This window comes from Nipponia nippon, unplaced genomic scaffold (assembly GCF_047370975.1).
Source record: "Nipponia nippon isolate SJK-2023a ecotype South Korea unplaced genomic scaffold, ASM4737097v1 scaffold_47, whole genome shotgun sequence".
Taxonomy (NCBI): Eukaryota; Metazoa; Chordata; class Aves; order Pelecaniformes; family Threskiornithidae; genus Nipponia; species Nipponia nippon.
The window spans coordinates 533,479-550,111 of record NW_028262366.1 but is presented as its reverse complement, the minus strand read 5'-3'; the positions used below and the strand labels follow the sequence as shown (position 1 = coordinate 550,111).

Here is a 16,633-nt window from a genome sequence, read left to right as displayed (position 1 = left end):
GAGCCCCAGGGAGGCTGAGGCCGTTTTGGGGGCAGGAAAAAAGGGACCACAAAACCCCCTTTTCCTCTGCGTGGGCAAAGTTCCCCGTTCCCGGCTTCGTTCCGGGTCTCCCCGGGTCGGGAAGGAGGTGGGGAGGTGAGCGTGGGGCTGCGCCCGCTGCTGCCTTCCCTTGAGCGGCCGCCTCTGCCTCCCAGAATACCTCTGGCTTCTCCCAAAATAACCGAATCTTTCCAAAATAACTCTGAATTCCCCCTAAAATAACTGAATTCTCCCAAAATAACTGAATTCCTCCCCAAATATCTCTGAGTTCTTCAAAAATATCTCTGAATTCCTCCCAAAAGAACAGAATTCTTCCCAAAATGCCTCTGAATTGCTCCCAAAATACCTCTGAATTCTCCCAGAATAACCAAATTCTCCCCAAATACCTCTGAATTCCTCAAAAAAATACCTGAATTCTCCTCAAATACCTCTGAACTCCTCCCAAAAGAACAGAATTCCTTCTAAAAGAACAGAATTTCTCCCCAAACACCTCTGAATTTCAGTTTCCCCCACGAACAGCACCAGGTGCCGCCTCTTGCCCACCAAGAAATTACAATATTTTCGCTTCACACCGTTTTTTGGGGGGGAAGAGGCCCGATGGGCCGGAGCGAGACCCTCTCACCTCGCAGGTCTCGGCGGGCTCCCCAAAAACCCTTCGTGCCCGCAGCCCGCAGCTGCTTGCCCATCACCTTTCTGTTTTCCCCCCTCCCTCCCCAGCACCTACGCTGCGAACGTCAATGGCCTTGAAATGGGGGGGGGGGGGAAAAATAAAGGTGCAATCGGAGGGTGCAGGAGGCGTCCGAGCCCGTCGTGGCCCCGTCTGCGGGCGGGAGATTGGGGCTCTCCTCCCTTCCCAGCTGATAAAAGCTGGCGGAGGCAGAGACGGGACCGAGCTTTCGCTGAGCCTGTGCCAGGGAGAGGGGGAAAAATCCCAAGAGGGGAAAAAAACCCCAAGAGGGGGGAAAAAACCCAAGCGGAGAAGCAGTCGGTGGAGGAAAAGCAGCCAGAGGAACCCCAAGACGGCGCCGGTGCCACCAAGGAAAACCCCGAAAGGTTTGCGAGAGGGGAAAATCCCAGCGCTGCCGGGTGGGTAACATCACCCCGCCGTCTTTTGGGGGAAAAAGGGGGATTTTGAGCACTCGCCCCATCCCATCACCAAGGGAAGGAAAGCGGATTTCGACTTGCTTTGCCCTCAGGAGCTTTGTTTCGGTTTTAAAGGTGTTTTGCAGTCATTGCTCCTGGTTATTATTTGCTTCTCATCTACCGGTAACGACCCGGCTGGGGAAACCTGGGTGAGAAACAACGCGGCTCCTGCTTTTATCTTAATTTAAGGGTGATTTTCCCACCTTTTTCCTACTTTGACTCATCCACCCACTGCTTTAATTCCCCCCTCTGCAGTTTTGCCGGGGAAAGCCTGCAGAAAAGAAGCAACCTGTTTATTTTTCAGCATCGCGGCGTGGTTTATTCAACCATTTGGGGGCTTTATTCCTAATTTCCAGTGCCCTTTACCGCAGGCAACCCCTTGCTTGCGCTCAAAGCCCCACGCCGGGTTTCGGAGGACGGATTCGAGGCCCTTCGACACCGGCCCTTATCTCCCCTGTGCACATTTTCCAGCAACAAATTTCTCCACCTCTCGCAGGATTTCTCTGGATGCGAGAGCTGGACTCGCCTTATCTCCATTTTAAGGATTTTTCCTCACTTAAATAAACCTTGTTGGATTTGATTGCCCCAGAAAATGAATGGTGGGGGCAGAGACGGATTTAAGAGGGATTCATCCCTGAGGCAGCACAAGGAATGGGGACTTTGGGGTGTGAGGCAGATGGGTCCATCCCCACGTGCTCCTCGTTCCCTTCATAGTCATCGGGGAATTAACAGATTTAATCCATCGCCGTGGGTCTTCCCATAAAGGAACCAAGCGCCTTGGCAGCTGCTGGAGTTAAAAAAGGGATTTTCTTTCAAGTATTTTGATTAAACGCAGCGGTTGAACCCGTTTGCTGACAGAAAAAGGGGTGAAAAGCTGAGATGTGCCCATTTGTAGGATAATAATTTTATTTTATTCCTTTTTTCCCCTTTCTGTGCCTGTAGCCGGGAGGGGAGGACGTCGGGGGCACAATGGCTTTCTCCCTCAAACCACGGCCACACACGTGGGATCTTGTCCTGGATTACCAGGCGGCAAAACAGTTTGAAGGTAACCAAAGGCAGCCGGAGGGGAGCAAAGTGCTGATTCCTGAGGTTTTCTGGGTTGCATCAAGCGAGATTGTCCACCTTCTGTCTCCTTGGCTTCTCCATCTCCAACCTCCATCTCTTGGCTCCTCCATCTCCAGCCTTGCCTGGAGATCCTTCATCTCCAACCTCCATCTCCAACCTCCATCTCCAACCTCCGTCTCTTGGCTTCGCCACCTCCAACCTCACCACTCCTCTCCCTTTCTCCTTGAAAAGTAACCAGTGAAGGGGATTTTTGCATCCTCTACGCTTAAGTTTGGCTTCTGATTCCTTCCCTGTTTTGCTCTCCAGTGGACGTGACCCTGGATCCGGCCACGGCGGGTCCTGAGGTGATCCTCTCCGAGGACCTCAAAGAGGCCACCTGGGGTAGACCTGGACGCCGGTGGCCCGAGGGTCCGGGCCGGTTCGACACGGATCCGTGCATATTGGGCAGCGAGGGCTTCACCTCAGGCCGTCACTACTGGGAGGTGGAGGTGAACGGGCGCTTCTGGGCCGTTGGGGTGGCCCGCGAGTCAGTCCAGAGGAAAGGCTGGGTCCTCTTCAAGCCCAACGCCGAGATTTGGGGCCTGCAGAAGTACGACGAGCTCTGCGTGGCCCTCACGGCTCCTTCCAACACCTCCGTCCCGCTCCTCAACGGCGAGATCGGGGTCTACCTGGACTACGAGGTGGGACAGGTCTCCTTCTACGCCGTCGGCAGCCGCCAACGCATCTTCACCTTCCCCGTGGCCTCCTTCAGCGGAGAGAGGGTCTTCCCCTACTTCTGCGTGCTCCTCTCCACCATCAAACTGTCCCCCAAAGGCTGATGCACTGGCGGGGTGCCCTCAAAGCTGGTTGCTCCACGGTGGTTGGAAACGCTCCTTGATGCTCCTCAACTCTTAGTTTTCCAGGTCTTGGAGTCATTTCCACCTCAGCTTATGGTGCTACCTCCATCTTAGATGTCTCCATTTTGGGTTATATCCAGGGGGTTTTGGGTCCAAGCTCGGTGCGCCTCATCTCATCTGAAAGCTGCTCTCGTGAAATTCATCCAAAGCTCGTTAACGGGAGCTGGGCTTCACCGAGCTGCTTTTGAGCTGAAAACTCAGGTTTGCCTCCCAAACTCAGCCCCCTCTGAAGGTTTCTTTTACTGACCTCGATGCCCATCACTGGCCGGGCTTCCAACCCAAACTAAAAATCTTAATTTTTGCAGGCTTTGCGTTAATACCAGCCGCTACCTCGGTTTCAACCTGATTTTGTCATCAGAAGGATGTGCTCGTGCTCACTTCCCTCTCCCCCATTTTCTTCCGCTGTTGCCCACGCTCAGGATGTAATTAATGTGCGAGTAATTATAAATGTTCCCAGAATATAATAAACACTTTTTTTTTTTTTTTGCTATAAGAAGGAGGAGGTGTTTGCATTTGACCCACCACCAAGCTGCCCCAGCCCCACAAAGACCCCCAAGGCTGCCCTGCCCCCCCCCCGAGCTGCCCCACATGGGATTCCCGACCCCAGCACCTCGTGTTTACATTAAATCCAAGCAACCAAAATATTTCTCTGACCCGGTCCCAGCCCCCGCCTCCCGCCTGCGTTCATGCCGAGGTGGGGGAAAAAACCTCTGCCAAAACCAACCCAACCCAAAACCCGCCAGCAAATTCAGTTTCACCCTCGGAGGCAGTGGCCTTGGTAGGCTTATTTGGAGGAAAATCATAATCCCTCCCCCCAGCACCAAAACATCCTTAATTTTTCATTTCCAACGTCATTTCCAACATTCTGGCTGCAAGAATCGGTTGGGATTGAGGGAAAGTGGATTTTGAGCTGCAATATTTGAAGCAGGTATTTACCAGGGGAGGAAAAGAAGCTGTAACTCTCAGCATTGTTATTTGACTCACTCATGCAGAAATAACCATAATAACAATAACAATAATAACAATAATAATAATAAGAAGGAGACAGATAAGTGCCCTACTCCAGGTTAAATTTGGCTCAGTTTTCCAGCAGTAATTATGAAGTTATTGCTAAATAGTGTGCTCGTCGTTTCCCTGGTAATACCCTCAGGCCATCTCATCTCGTGAAAATCTTGCAAGCAGCTCAAGGGCGCATTAAAAGCCCTCAAAAATACTAAATTTGGTTGTCATCGAGTGTTAAATAATGCTAAAAATTTAGCTGATCTGAAGAGGGTTCTTTTGTAGGGTGAGGATGGATGCGGAGAGGGAGCAGGAAAGGTTTCCTTGGGGTCTGGGCTATGCTGGGATAAACCCGGTTGATCCCAGGAGATGGAGCTGCCAGCTCCGCAAGCCGAGGACATCCACAATCCTGCCCCCCCAAAACTCCTCACGTTGGTGAAACGTTGCTGGGAGAGCTGAGAAGGCAACGATCACCAAATTGCTAAAAGAGGAGAAAACAAAGGATTTCGTCAGTCCTGGGAAAAAGCTGGATCCTTTAGCTGTTGCTGCTGAATACCGCTAAAAATAAAACCGTTGCTAAAATTCCGCTGTCCTCACGGTTACAACTTCACCCACAGTCCTCAAGTTGCGATGCTCATCAAAAAAAGTCTTCCCTGGACATGGTTGTCCATGCAAACATGTCAGCTTTCATCAAGAGAGATGCTCAAAAGTCTTCCCAGGACACAGCGTTCCCTGAAAACGTGCAAAATCTTTTCTTTTACTCCTCCTTTTCTTTAAAAACCTTGCTGGCTTTTATCTCTCACCTCACCAGCACATTAAGGTGAAGACGTCGCCTTCTCTCTCCAACCAGTTGGAGTTGGTCGCTCCAACCTTGACTTGGCAGATCATCCCCAGTCCTGCCGCTGTCGTCCCCCCCCCCCGAGCTGTGTCCTTGGAGAGAATAATCTGATTTTTGATGCGTGGAAGTTTCTTCATCTTGCTCTTGATACAGAGCCACGTATGGTCACAGGTTCACTCGGCTGCTTTGCAGCTTGGGCTTTCCCAAAGACGAGAGCAGCAAATCCTTGGAGGTCTTGCAAGCGTTGCCCATCCTTGCAGCATTTCCACATACTCGGAAGGCGTTGGGAAGCTTTTCTCGACCACCCAAGCCTGAAGGTTGCTGCTTTAACTCCACAAAAAGTGGGAAAAGCAAAAATCCTATGGCATTTACCCGTTTTTCTGGTTGCACTGTGCAAGGCTGCAGACATCTCGCTAAGCTTCACCAGACGTCCTCCCCGGGGGCAGCGGTACAGCTATGGTTTTCCTCTTGCTCTGACATTTAATTGCGGTGGGGTTACGAATAAGTCATTACCAGGTGTGAATTGCAGGGGTGCTATGCGTGATCACCTGGTATTTTTCACGCTGCTCGTATGGCAAAGCTGGGTCGGCAAATGCAAAGAGGTGACTTCGGTTCTTATTCGGCAGTTTTTCACAAGAGGCTTTTTTTCTCTGAGTTTGATTTTTCTGTGGGTTTTTTTGAGGTTTTCTTTTGTTTCCTTATTATGCACCAGATTTATGGGTTTGAGGGCTGCTCCCTGCAGCCCCTTAGGAGCTGATGCAAAGGTTTTGAGCCCGTCTTGATCTGTTGCTCTCGCTTGGGCTCTGCAGCTCGAACTTATTGCAAACCCAGCTCCTCTCGGTGCTGCAGCGGGAGGAGCTGAGCCCGCTGTCGTTCAGGTAGGCGCAGAGGCCACCGCCGCGGATCCGAAACCTGGAAGGACAGATGGGACAACCCACCTTAGATGGGCTCAGCAGGGGAAAGGAGAAAAAACACACGGTGGCTTTTTTCCCTCTCCGGTTCTCATGGGCATCAATATGCCAACATTGATGCTGAATTATTTCTGGTTTGGCAGCAGTACGGGTTGGCTGTGAGAAACCCGATGCTTTGCAAGAAAAAAAATTCATTTAAAAATAACAATCTAACTAACAGTGTTTTCCCCACCAAATGCACTGCTTGTCACTTCAAAGGGAAAAACGAAGAGCAGCTCTGGATGCAACGTTGCCTTTCCCAAACGTCATTGCCCCATTGCTACCTCTGGATCCACTTCAAGTGCCAGAAGAAATGCACGTTTCAGGGCTGAAGAAACACCAACCAATGACACAACGATGAAAAACACAGACTCACAGGTGAGATAAATGTGAGTTGTTCACCCATTTCCACGGTTGTGCCTCATCTTCCCGTGAAAGGCCAATCCAATGCTCAGAGATGCCTTTATATCTCATCACAAAGCTCTGAAGAAGAGGAGAGAGAAAGGCTTTACGGCAGGCCACGGGGCTTTGGGACATCTCTGGCAGGTCACCATCTGCAGAAACCTCCTTCCAACCAATAATCTACATTTTACCAGTTGCTTGTGCTCCTTTAGGCCTCCTTTGGTGCTTGAACCTTTCAATCTGCTACCGAAAAGTGTAATCTTTAAGGCAGAGCTTCTTTATTGCATAGAAATGGGGCTTTTTTTGCTATAGTTCATGCACTGGTTGGCTTTGGTGAGAAATTTGAGGTGACCCATGATGACCTACCCTCAAGGAAGCCATTTTCCCCATCTCCTCACCCCAGATCTCCAAGGAAGATCCTGGAAGAGCAGTCAAAGAAACCAAAAGGTAGCAAATACGTTGGTGGCTTTTTTTTTTCCCCATGCTAAGCACGTCCTCATGTCTCCTTACCAAGTCCTCCACGCTGTCGAGCATGGCCAAGGAAGCACCGAGTGCCGAGCAGTTGTCCTGGCTGGACGTCCAGTTCCCCTCAGCCTCCGAAAAATAGTAGCATTTTCCTCTGTACCCAATCCAGTCGAATGGACACCGAAAACAGGGTTGGGGACGCGGCTGAAAAGCCTGCACTGTCATCGATAGAGCAACAGCGTTAAGGAGCAGCACTTTCCCCTTGACTCTCCAGGGTGGGGATGGTCATCCTCCACCCTATGGCCTCCAAAAGTCTTGCATCTGCCTCAATGGTGGGAGGAAAGAAAAATTAAGAGACCAAGAGAAGTCCTGAGTGGATTGGAGGGAGAAAACAAGCTCAAATCATGGCCCAGCTTGTGGCGTTGGACAAGAACTGTAGGTGCTGTATCTTCAAAGAAAAAAACAGGGCGGTGGCCTTCAAAGACATGAGTTTTAAGAGGATTTCCAGAATAGCCCTATCCCTAAATGTTTGGTTTTCTGCACAAAGACTTCTCCGCTCATTGAAATGTCCCTCTCCTGGAGAGGGCAACATCTTGGGTTGGGCTGCATCTTCCCTGGGAGCATGGAGGTGGAGCTGGCACATGTGCAACAACCCGAAGTATCTCAGAGACATTGCCCGTGAGATGAAAACCTTGACACTCACCTGCAAAAGTGATGGCCGTGACGAGCAGAGCTATGAACAGCACCGCCATCGTCACCTGACAGGCAACACGTGCCTCTGGCTTCATCTCAAGGCTGTAACCTGCAGGAGAAGAGACCTTCAGCGCCTTTGCGGGGGTACCGAGGGGAGCAACACGCTCCAGGTCCGGGCTGTTGGCCCAAAAGGTGGTTTTCCTCCTTTTGCTTGGGGATGAAGGGGACTTTTAATGCAAGCTCCTCGTATCGGGCCATTGTGGAGAGCACCGAGCCCCTCATCTGAGCACTTGGGGGATGCTCATCAAAAGGAAGAGCCTTCCTAAGGGACAGGCATCGTTTGATGCCTAAGTAATGCGAGGTTAGTCTCTTCCCCACGCCAGGTGGACTTGCTGTCATTTTGGGTGAGAAACATTAAAAATTCTTCTCCACATGGAATAAAATTATATATTTTTTTTTTTTACTTTTGGGAACTCTTCCTTAGCAGGGGAACATTGTCTCCTCCCCAGTTCCAGCTGTAAACTCCTGCTCCGATATGCACCATAATTAAAATTATGTTTTAATTTCTGGATTGTACGTCGTTATTAAAGCGCCGGGGACTTCTTTCTCTGCCTAAGCTGAGACATTTTGGGTCTCGCAAATGATCTGAGTCATGGTCACTCCATCTCTGGGTCTTGTGATCCAGAACATGCTCTTTTCCCCCACCATGAGCAAAGAAAATCCTGTTTCTTAAGAGTTTTACCTAAAAATCTCAGTGTTTTCACCAAGTGGGATTTCCCTCATTTTTCTTTTAAGCTCCCCCCGCTTTGTCCCCATCTATCAATCGTCACATGAACCAAATCTCGTGGGACAAACCCTCCTTTCCCCTCTTCCTCCTCCCCTCCCCACGCAAAAATAATATTAGAAAGTAAATCAGAAACCAAATATGCAAATAATTTTTAAAAGCCATATAAAAAAAATTCAACACATTTTTAAAAATCAACAAATAAAAAAATCAATAAATCAAAAAAATCAACAAATCAAAAAAATCAACAAATACAAAAATCAACAAATACGTCAAATCAAAAAAACATTCCTCAAAATCTTAGTCCCTGGCTGGGTAGAAAGAGGTGATACAAAAGACCCCAAAAGCCCCTTTTCTACCTTATTGTGCACCAAGAGGATGATGGAGATGGGAGGAGGAGGCAGGAGAACTAAAATAGGGCAGTGCTGAAGGGAAGGCAGAGATTAATAAATATTTTGCTGATGTGTCTAAACTGGACTTGAATCCCAGACTTATTTTGGGGGGTGTTTTAACACTTCAGCTGTTCAAAAATGTCCTTGTTCTCATTCAGAATAAAGCAGAAATTTGGAATCTTTGCGGGGGGGGATAAAAAGACCCAAAAGAAACAGTGACTCAGGTGCCTCAGGGAGGATTAATCATATATGAGAATAACCCAAAGTGTCTGAAATGAGACCATTTAGAGCAAAAATTCCATCTTCTGATCGACAAAAAATTTCCCCTGAGGGAAGTGCTAGAAAAAGCTTTTTTTTTCCCTACAACCTCCCCCCCTTACCTCAGCTGTTTTTTGTTCTCAAACTATAGAAGTATTAAAAAAACCCAAACAAACAGCAATTATTCAGTTCATTGCTCTACAGTTACCTGCCCGCTTCCTCCTTTCCGCACCCAAAAATCCGGAATAATCCCTCGTTTCCTTCATTTTGGGGGTTCCACCTCCGCAGGTGCTCCCGCCTCACCTGCCAAGCAAAGTTTCACCTATCAGAGGTGTCACGAAGGCTGTCGGTCCTCAGCCTCCCCGTGGGATTTTCAGATCGGGGTCGTCAGCAAGGTACATCTGAGCGCAGGCAGAGGTGGGAACTCATCGCAGAAAAGACCGTTCCTACCCCTATAACGTTAATTTTGCACCGTGGGGTCTATAAATCCTCCAGCTGCCAGTTAGAAATATCAACGGGCAGCACAAATAATGACGACGGGAAAAGAAAGAAAATGTCATAAATTCTGGGGGACGAGTATTTCCCTCGGTGGAAAGTAGCAAGATAAGACAGTAGATGGAGGGTGGTTTTGCTTTTGAAGCTGCTGTCTTGAAGCAAAACCACATTGCTTTTCCAAGAGGAGCAATAGTTTTTAAGAGGACATTGATTTTCTCCCCTCAGGTAAAATGTTCTCCCCACAATTAAAATGTTCTCCCCACATTTAAAGTTTTTTCCCTGCAATCAAACTTTTCTCCCGCCAATTAAAGTTTTCTCCCTCAATTAAAATCTTCTCCCTGCAATTAAAATTTTTTCCCTCCCAATTAAAATTTTCTCCCTCTAATTACAGTTTTCTCCCCCCAATTAAAGTCTTCTCCCCCTGATTAAAATTTAAGTCCAACACCCGCCAGCCACCCCAGCTCAGCCCAAAGCCCCTTACCTGGATCCAGCCGGTAGGAACAAGCAGGATGCCGAGGTGCGATCCTCTCCTGCTAAGAGAAATGTGAAACAGAAAGTGTTAAAAAAATTAAATAATTTTTTATTTTGGTTTGGTTTTTTTCTGGGGGATTTTCATGAGGATCCTCGGGGGCAGACGGGGAAGGGGTTGCCTGACCAAGGGCAGCTGCCCACAAGGAAAATTGCAGCGGTTTCCCTTCCAGCTCCACCCCACACCCTCTTCGCCTCCTTTTTCTGCATTTCCAGGTGGGTTTTTTTTTCAGCTGGGGAGGACAGACTATCAAAAATGCTAATTTTGGGGTGCGGGAGGGGAAAACGCTTGCTGCTGGAGATTGCTTTGCTCCGGGGTGTTGGGGGACCCCAAAAGGGACCTCCAGGATGCTCCAAGGTTGAGGTGTGATGAGCAGGGGGTTCCCTCCAGCCCATTTAATGATTTTTTATATAAAAATATCTTTTTTCCACGCCACCACTTCCCATGAACTTGCATCATTGAGCCAAGACCAGATCCTCTCTCCCCCCACCCCTATTAACACCCCAATCCTTTCCCCCACCCCCAATAAATGGGACCATCAAGCAAATGCATCCAACAGGAAAAACACTAAAAAAAGTGTTCTTGCAATTAAGGTGCCTGGCTCCGGGTTTTTATCCAAAAAACTAATTTATTTTCTTTTTTTTTTTTTTTTCCTTTTTTATGTTTTTTTAGCAATGGCCGCATGTAGCAAGCAGGAAGAGCAAAGCGTAAAAACAGCTCACCACAAAACTTTCCGTGAGGCTAACAAAGCCTTCAGGCGGAAAGGAAAAAAATAAAAATAATAATAAAAAAAAAGTAAAAAAGAAAAAAAAGTCATTTAAGAAAAAAAAAATAGGTAGTGCTTTTCCTGCCAGGACCTTTGGGTTCCTCTGCTGTTACCCCATTTCTTGCTCCTGGCAGATATTGGGGCAAACTTTTACTTTTTTTTTTTTTTCTTGTTGCCTTTTGGGTGTGTGGGGGAAAAAAAAAAAAAATCATCAGCTCTACCTCCATAAAAAGGCGTTGCTGGGGGTGTTACGGGACCAGACTGAACCCATTTGGGCGTTAACACACACACACACACAAAAAGAAGAAAAGTGAGGGGAAAAAAGGTCAGTGTGGCCTGGGAACTGCTGGTTGTTCCGTGTCCCAAATCTGGAGGAATTGCAGGTCTGGATGCTGTAAAACGATACACTGGGGGTGGGAGGATAAAAAGCTTGCAGGATAAAAAGCAAAATAAAGTAAAGTAAAATAAAGAAAAGTAAAATAAAATTAAAATTAAAGTAAAAATAACGTAAAGTAAAATAAAGTAAAATAAAATAATGAAATGAAAATAAAATAAAATAAAATAAAATAAAATAAAATAAAATAAAATAAAATAAAATAATAAAATAAAATAAAATAAAATAAAATAAAATAAAATAAAATAAAATAAAATAAAATAAAATAAAATAAAATAAAATAAAATTCATTAGCAGCCTGTGGGAAACAGGTAGGAAAAACAGACTCTCTGCCTCTTCCAGTGCAAGAGCTGGGCAATCCCTGCGCGCCCCATCCATTTACGATCTCCCTGCCACGGGATGAGACAGAGGCCAACTGTTGTGTCAAAAGCAGCGGGAGCAGAAGAAAAAGCTGTGCACAGCAAAAGCAATTTCAAGTCACTTGCAGCCAATATTCTGGGGAAGAAACACCAAATATCGCCTGTCTCCTTCTCACCTGGCTGTCTGCCTCCGGCCACGCTGATCCAGACCCCGATATGCTTCAACCAGACCCTCAAAAACCTTATTTAAAGGCTTTTTAATTTTTTTTTTTTTTATCTCTGCATGTTTTCCTGGCTGCTCGGTATAAGCATTAAGCCCGTAGGTGTTTCTATACCTCTAGAGGTGTGACCTTCTCCTGGCTAGAGGACACCTACCCCCTCACCAGCCTTAATTTACAAGGGAAGGCTGTAGGATATCTGTAATTTTTTTTTTTTAAAAAAAAGAAGATAAAAAGCCCAGACAATGCAATTTCCTGGGGCCAGGCGCAGGCGCGAGCGTGTTGGTCATAAGGCGAGACGTTGCCCAAGAACGGCTTCACTCTTGGGACGCTCTTACAATCTTCTGAGCTGGTCATGGCTGATGAAATAGTTTATGCTGATTTAAGGCATCCTGGGAATGGTTTTTCTCCTGCCGAGAAGCATCACGGTAAGTGCTGTATTTCAGGAAAGCGCTTATTTCAAGCTTTGCTTGCTTTGGGAAGAGTTTTGGGTTTGCTTGCTTCTCCATCCCCATGTTGAGGTTTCCAAGATATATGGCGAACGCTGGATGGATTAAATGTCCTCTTAAGGTGGGATCCTGGCTTGTGTGGAGGGGGGAAAAGCAAGGAAGGGATGGGGAAGCCCGCAAGCATCCGGGAGTTGAACAGTTTCACCTCTGAGACCCTTCACTTGGTGCCAAAAAGGAGTCCCAAGAAGCCCAACACACCTTGATGAGAAGCAAAGCTGCTGAGATCGTGCCTGGGATCCTGGTGGAGATGAGGTCTGCAGGGACCCATGTCCCACCGACTCCCAGCTCTACCGTGAGCCGGTTTTGCCTGTTCTAAATTAAGGCAGTTGCAGAAGGTTTTGGGTCTGCTAAGCTCCATCGTTGGGTGCCCAAGGCTGCTCCTGAAGCTACCTGCAGCCCCTCCGCCACCTGAAAAAAACACCCTTAGGTGATGCCCTCACTTCTGTGTCCAACCTCTAGACCTCAGCAGTGGTGATTTGTTTTTTCTGGAGGAAGCAAAGCAGCTGTAAACTTCTGCTCAAACTCGCTGGTTTGACAGAAGGGCGTTTTTTTTCCCCTGTAAAAACCCCATCTTTTTCACGTGAAAATGTGCGCTTTTTTTTTAAGCAAATGTGGCCTCTTTCAGGTCCTGCCTTGTGTCCACAATGGCATGGGGTCCTCCTCAAAGTCAGTGTGCTGGGGCACCTTGTCCTGCTGGTGGTGGTGGTGGTGCTGAGCGTGCAGGGTGAGTAACCAGCTCTTATCTACAATCTCAAAACCCAGCAAGCAGGCTTGGAGGGGAACCTGTGTTTTATTTCAGCCTTTGGAAGGGACGAGGTTGCCCCATGGAGATGCGACGAGATGCATCACCCACCAAGCATAGACCCCCTCTGAAATAAACCTGGACTACCCCTGTAGCTCTTAAACAAGGGTGGAGGATACAAGCCATGTTTTGCAGGCTGGCTTAATTAACAGGATGCAACCGCAGTGGCAAAAAACAAGGGCTGCACGAAATCAAATTCAGCCCTGTGTGGGTTTTGTGGTTTTTATCCCCAAATGGCCGCAGCCTCTCACCCCAGGTCATTCCTCCAAGTTTTTCAGGGCTCTCTGCAGCCAGCAACGACAAGCGCACCCCAGCAAGGCAGCGAGATCCAGGGAAGGAACCACAGGGAACGATGCCTGATTTCATCCCTGATACAGTATTTCTGCAAGCCCTGTCGGGAAAGCCCCACAGGTAACCCCCTTCCCACCTGGCTCTGCTGGGAGATGCCCAGGTGGGACCTTTGATGGGGCTTCCCTCCCATCCTATTGCAAAGATGCCCTTGGGGATGTGTTGCAAGGAAGAAATTTTTTTGCATGCAATTTTTGCTGCCCCCCCCCCCCCTTCATGGAGGATCAGGATCAACTCTAGGGAGGAGGTTCCTCACCACCCTTCCTCCACCCCAACCAGCTATTAGTGTCTTTGTGGTCACCCCACCGCAGTCCTCCTCTCCGGTGGCTGAGCAGGGAAAACCACAACGATGTGAAAAAACTCAAAAATGGGGAAAGAGCCAGGGTGTGGGATGGGGAAGCCCTCGGTGCCCTTCAGCCGGTGGCTGGGGAAGACCTTGACCACCTTTTGGGGTGTCTCATGGCTCTTTCTCCTCTTCAGCCTGTGCTGGCTGCAGGCTGTGTCCCCAGGACTGGCAGCTCCACGGGGAAAAATGCTACCGGCTTTCCAAGGAAAAGGGAAACTGGTCTCAAGGCAAGAAAGGCTGTGAAAATCAGGAGTCTCAGCTGGTAGTGCTCTGCGACAAGAAAGAAAAGGTAAATACAGAGGAGAATGCTTGAAAAGGACCTGAAAATCTTTTTTTTTTTGGTGGGCAGGGGAGGAAAAAGCGCCTGGCAGCAGGAGGGTTTGGGACTGCAATGGTGGCTCTCACCCATCTCCTGCTCCGATGTCTCCCAAGAAGTGACCAGGAAGAAAAAGGGGCTGAATCGTCACCTAAAGCCCCTCCGTGTTCCCCTCCCCACCCATGACATGGGAGAAAGAGGAGGGATGCAGACATCGGTGTCTCTGGCTCTGAATTAAGCTGCTTTCACCCCGGAGCTGCCTTTAGAGACGGTGCATGGCGGTGTTCAAAGCACGGAGGCCATTTGTGTCCCACCTATTTGGGGATGAAACAAGTCAGATTTACTCCGTGGCTTTGCACCCCACGAAACTCTCCACAGAGAGGTTTCAGAAGCAACCGGTCATCTCCATTTCCCAGGAGTACATCAAGAATATTACAGGCGGAGGCACGCAGCCGGTGTGGATTGGATTATCATTCCGCAAGAAGTGGACATGGGTGGACAACACACCCCTCAACACCAAAATGTGAGTGTATCCGCAATCTGTTAACATAAAAAGTGGCTTTGCTCCATTTCAGACCCGATGCGTGTCCCAACCCATCACTCCAAGATTTTGCTGTCTACGCAGCAGTCCCGTGTTCCCCTTGCCAAAGCTTTGCAGACCAAGAGTTGGGTTTACAGAGCACGGTAACCCAACATCTCCCGCCATATACATGCAACCAACATGGCTTTTAATGGCCCATGCGTGCTCCTTGCAGATCTTATTGCAAGCACAACAACCCGCACTCAAAGCTGGGCAACCCATCAGCGAGAAATCATTTGTAGCACGATGAGATGGCGCATAAAAAGGGCAGGAGAAATCCCCCACCTCCCCTCTTCTGCAATCCTGGAAGAATTTGCTCCTCTCGGGCAATAAAATTTTTGTTCTGCAGGTTTGACCCCCTGCAAGAGGTGGCTGAAGGTTGCATCACACTGAAAGACAAGGTGGTGGAGGTTGATACCTGTGACACTGAACACGAATGGGTTTGTCAGAAAGAGCCTTTCCAGCTCTCCCCATCGCTGGCAGGAGATGGAGAGAAATGCGATGCCTCCGTCTGAGACGTGCCCGTCCCGAAATGCCCAGCCTGCGAGACGCTTGCTGCCAATATTTGGGGTGAAGCCAGCCCTGTGTTCGTTACGGCTCCATGAGAGATCTCAGGGTTTGCAAATGCATTTCCCACGCAGGTCAAGACAATTTTTTGGGGGTGCAGATGAGCCCCCAAGCTGGGAAACCAGAAACGTCTGTGCCCCGGGCGCTGTGTCGATAGAGCTATGGCATCAATAAAAGCCTATGAAACTGGTTTTCTTCAATTTGTTGAAATAACAGAGATTTGCAAATAAGAGTACAGGTGGCATGAAATGTATTTTAAATATTGCAAAGTTCAATTAAGAAAAATTTTCCTGAGTGGTTCTTAAAACCCACTTAACTGCAAAACGGGATGAAATTAAAGAAGACACAGAACTTCAGGAGGGATTAGGTGATAATGATCCCAGCAATCAACTCCCTACCTGGGCAGAATTAATGCATGACATCATTGTAAACCATGCCCATGAAATGGGGTGGGAGAATCCTGCTGACTACACCAATTTGTCACAAATGAGTGACTTAGAACACTTAAGGAAACACCGAAAAAGGTATTAGCAAAAGTGGTTTTAATATGATGTTGCAAAAGTGCAACTTAACAAAGCTCAGCGGCAAGGCTCATTCTATTAAGTACTGCGCAGAAGAATCATACAAAGGAAAACGGAGTTACACTCGAGTTAGAATGATTCACAGAGAGACCAGGGACACAAAAGGGTAAGGAGGACCCTCCTGTTGAGTCACGAGCTTCAGAGTAGACCCCCCTTGCTTTCTAAGCTCTTGATGGAGCTTAGGTGTGGCTGGGTCCAACCTTAGTCTCAGACTTGAACAGTTTATGTGTAAGAGATTGTACATTCCACGTTTATATAGTGTGTCATTAGCATCAATTCAGCGTGCCATCTAAGTCACCAAGACAAAACCCAAAGTTTCCATACTTACGAGGTTGTGCGTGGTACCAGTCACTTACCAAAAGTCTGTCGTTGGTAAAAGGCCTCTCTGGCTCAAGGAAGATCACCACCATGCAGCCACGCTGCCGAGCAGGGAGACCTCAGAAAGGCTCACTCCGGCTGTCATATTTGTGGTTGGCTCATGGTCAAATTACATGCAATGGAAAAGGTGTGCACGAGACTCCTTGTACCCACAACTTTCTTTGTTCCTTGATAAAGGAGTCTTGGAAAAACCACCCGCTACTCATGTGTCAATCGCAGCATCGGTGCTCCAAGCTCACGTGCATCGATGCTCACTGTGTCGCTCTGCTCCTTTGTGGGGTTTCGGAGAACAGACTGACACACGAGGAGTTCACGGCCCAGCTATGGCTCACGGCTTTGCCTTGTCTGGAGCTGGCACCAAACCACCGCCGGTCTGGTCAAGGGGTCGAGTGCATCCGTCACACTGAGCGACGGCTGTGGTAAGGGGTCTGCTGCCGGGCGGGCATTGCCCTGGGGGCAGGCTGGGTTTTGCGTTCTCTGGGAGGGGGTTGGTTATTTTTATTGGGGGGGGGGGGTGTTTT

The 16,633-nt window shown here is 48.4% G+C and overlaps 3 protein-coding genes across 13 annotated transcripts; 2 read left to right on the top strand and 1 right to left on the bottom strand.

The window, feature by feature from the left end:
• The first annotated feature begins 949 nt into the window (after positions 1-949).
• LOC148052529 (butyrophilin subfamily 1 member A1-like) lies at positions 950-5,709 on the top strand. 3 transcript variants are annotated; one of them, XM_087730083.1, is made up of 3 exons: positions 950-1,092; positions 2,125-2,227; positions 2,554-5,709. In XM_087730083.1, the coding sequence occupies exons 2-3, from the start codon at positions 2,152-2,154 to the stop codon at positions 3,063-3,065; spliced, it is 588 nt and encodes a 195-aa protein (XP_087586209.1). In that variant the 5' UTR covers positions 950-1,092; positions 2,125-2,151; the 3' UTR covers positions 3,066-5,709. The 3 variants fall into 3 exon arrangements, with proteins under 3 accessions (XP_087586209.1, XP_087586208.1, XP_087586210.1); XM_087730082.1 differs by having other exon boundaries at positions 974-1,125; XM_087730084.1 differs by lacking the exon at positions 950-1,092 and adding an exon at positions 1,307-1,331.
• A 16-nt stretch (positions 5,710-5,725) lies between these two features.
• On the bottom strand, positions 5,726-13,928 carry LOC104011847 (C-type lectin domain family 2 member B). Of its 8 annotated transcripts, none has more exons than XM_087730070.1 (8): positions 13,789-13,917; positions 12,393-12,602; positions 9,901-9,952; positions 9,133-9,227; positions 7,501-7,599; positions 6,699-7,015; positions 6,307-6,413; positions 5,726-5,892 (listed from the first exon to the last, which is right to left on the bottom strand). In XM_087730070.1, the coding sequence occupies exons 4-8, from the start codon at positions 9,188-9,190 to the stop codon at positions 5,727-5,729; spliced, it is 747 nt and encodes a 248-aa protein (XP_087586196.1). In that variant the 5' UTR covers positions 9,191-9,227; positions 9,901-9,952; positions 12,393-12,602; positions 13,789-13,917; the 3' UTR covers position 5,726. The 8 variants fall into 8 exon arrangements, with proteins under 8 accessions (XP_087586196.1, XP_087586195.1, XP_087586194.1 ...); XM_087730069.1 differs by having other exon boundaries at positions 9,901-9,949; XM_087730068.1 differs by lacking the exon at positions 12,393-12,602 and having other exon boundaries at positions 9,901-9,949; positions 13,789-13,928.
• On the top strand, positions 11,986-15,353 carry LOC104011865 (killer cell lectin-like receptor subfamily B member 1B allele C). 2 transcript variants are annotated; one of them, XM_087730073.1, is made up of 6 exons: positions 11,986-12,113; positions 12,820-12,918; positions 13,267-13,407; positions 13,825-13,979; positions 14,423-14,529; positions 14,936-15,353. In XM_087730073.1, exons 1-6 carry the CDS (start codon positions 12,041-12,043, stop codon positions 15,099-15,101), a joined length of 741 nt encoding a protein of 246 aa, XP_087586199.1. In that variant the 5' UTR covers positions 11,986-12,040; the 3' UTR covers positions 15,102-15,353. The 2 variants fall into 2 exon arrangements, with proteins under 2 accessions (XP_087586199.1, XP_009462441.1); XM_009464166.2 differs by lacking the exon at positions 13,267-13,407.
• Positions 15,354-16,633: the final 1,280 nt, after the last annotated feature.

What these genes read in the sequence shown, in the direction of transcription:
- LOC104011847 (XM_087730068.1), bottom strand. Translation starts at nt 9,190, where the DNA reads ATGAAGGAAACGAGGGATTATTCCGGATTTTTGGGTGCGGAAAGGAGG. An exon ending in GGAAAGGAGGAAGCGGGCAG is followed by an intron (nt 7,600 to 9,132) that starts GTAACTGTAGAG and finishes CTTCTCCTGCAG; the next exon opens with GTTACAGCCTTGAGATGAAG. An exon ending in GGAAAATGGCTTCCTTGAGG is followed by an intron (nt 6,414 to 6,698) that starts GTAGGTCATCAT and finishes CCTCTTCTTCAG; the next exon opens with AGCTTTGTGATGAGATATAA.
- LOC148052529 (XM_087730083.1), top strand. Translation starts at nt 2,152, where the DNA reads ATGGCTTTCTCCCTCAAACCACGGCCACACACGTGGGATCTTGTCCTG. An exon ending in GGCGGCAAAACAGTTTGAAG is followed by an intron (nt 2,228 to 2,553) that starts GTAACCAAAGGC and finishes TTTGCTCTCCAG; the next exon opens with TGGACGTGACCCTGGATCCG.
- LOC104011865 (XM_087730073.1), top strand. Translation starts at nt 12,041, where the DNA reads ATGGCTGATGAAATAGTTTATGCTGATTTAAGGCATCCTGGGAATGGT. An exon ending in TCTGCGACAAGAAAGAAAAG is followed by an intron (nt 13,980 to 14,422) that starts GTAAATACAGAG and finishes TCCATTTCCCAG; the next exon opens with GAGTACATCAAGAATATTAC. An exon ending in ACACCCCTCAACACCAAAAT is followed by an intron (nt 14,530 to 14,935) that starts GTGAGTGTATCC and finishes TTTGTTCTGCAG; the next exon opens with GTTTGACCCCCTGCAAGAGG.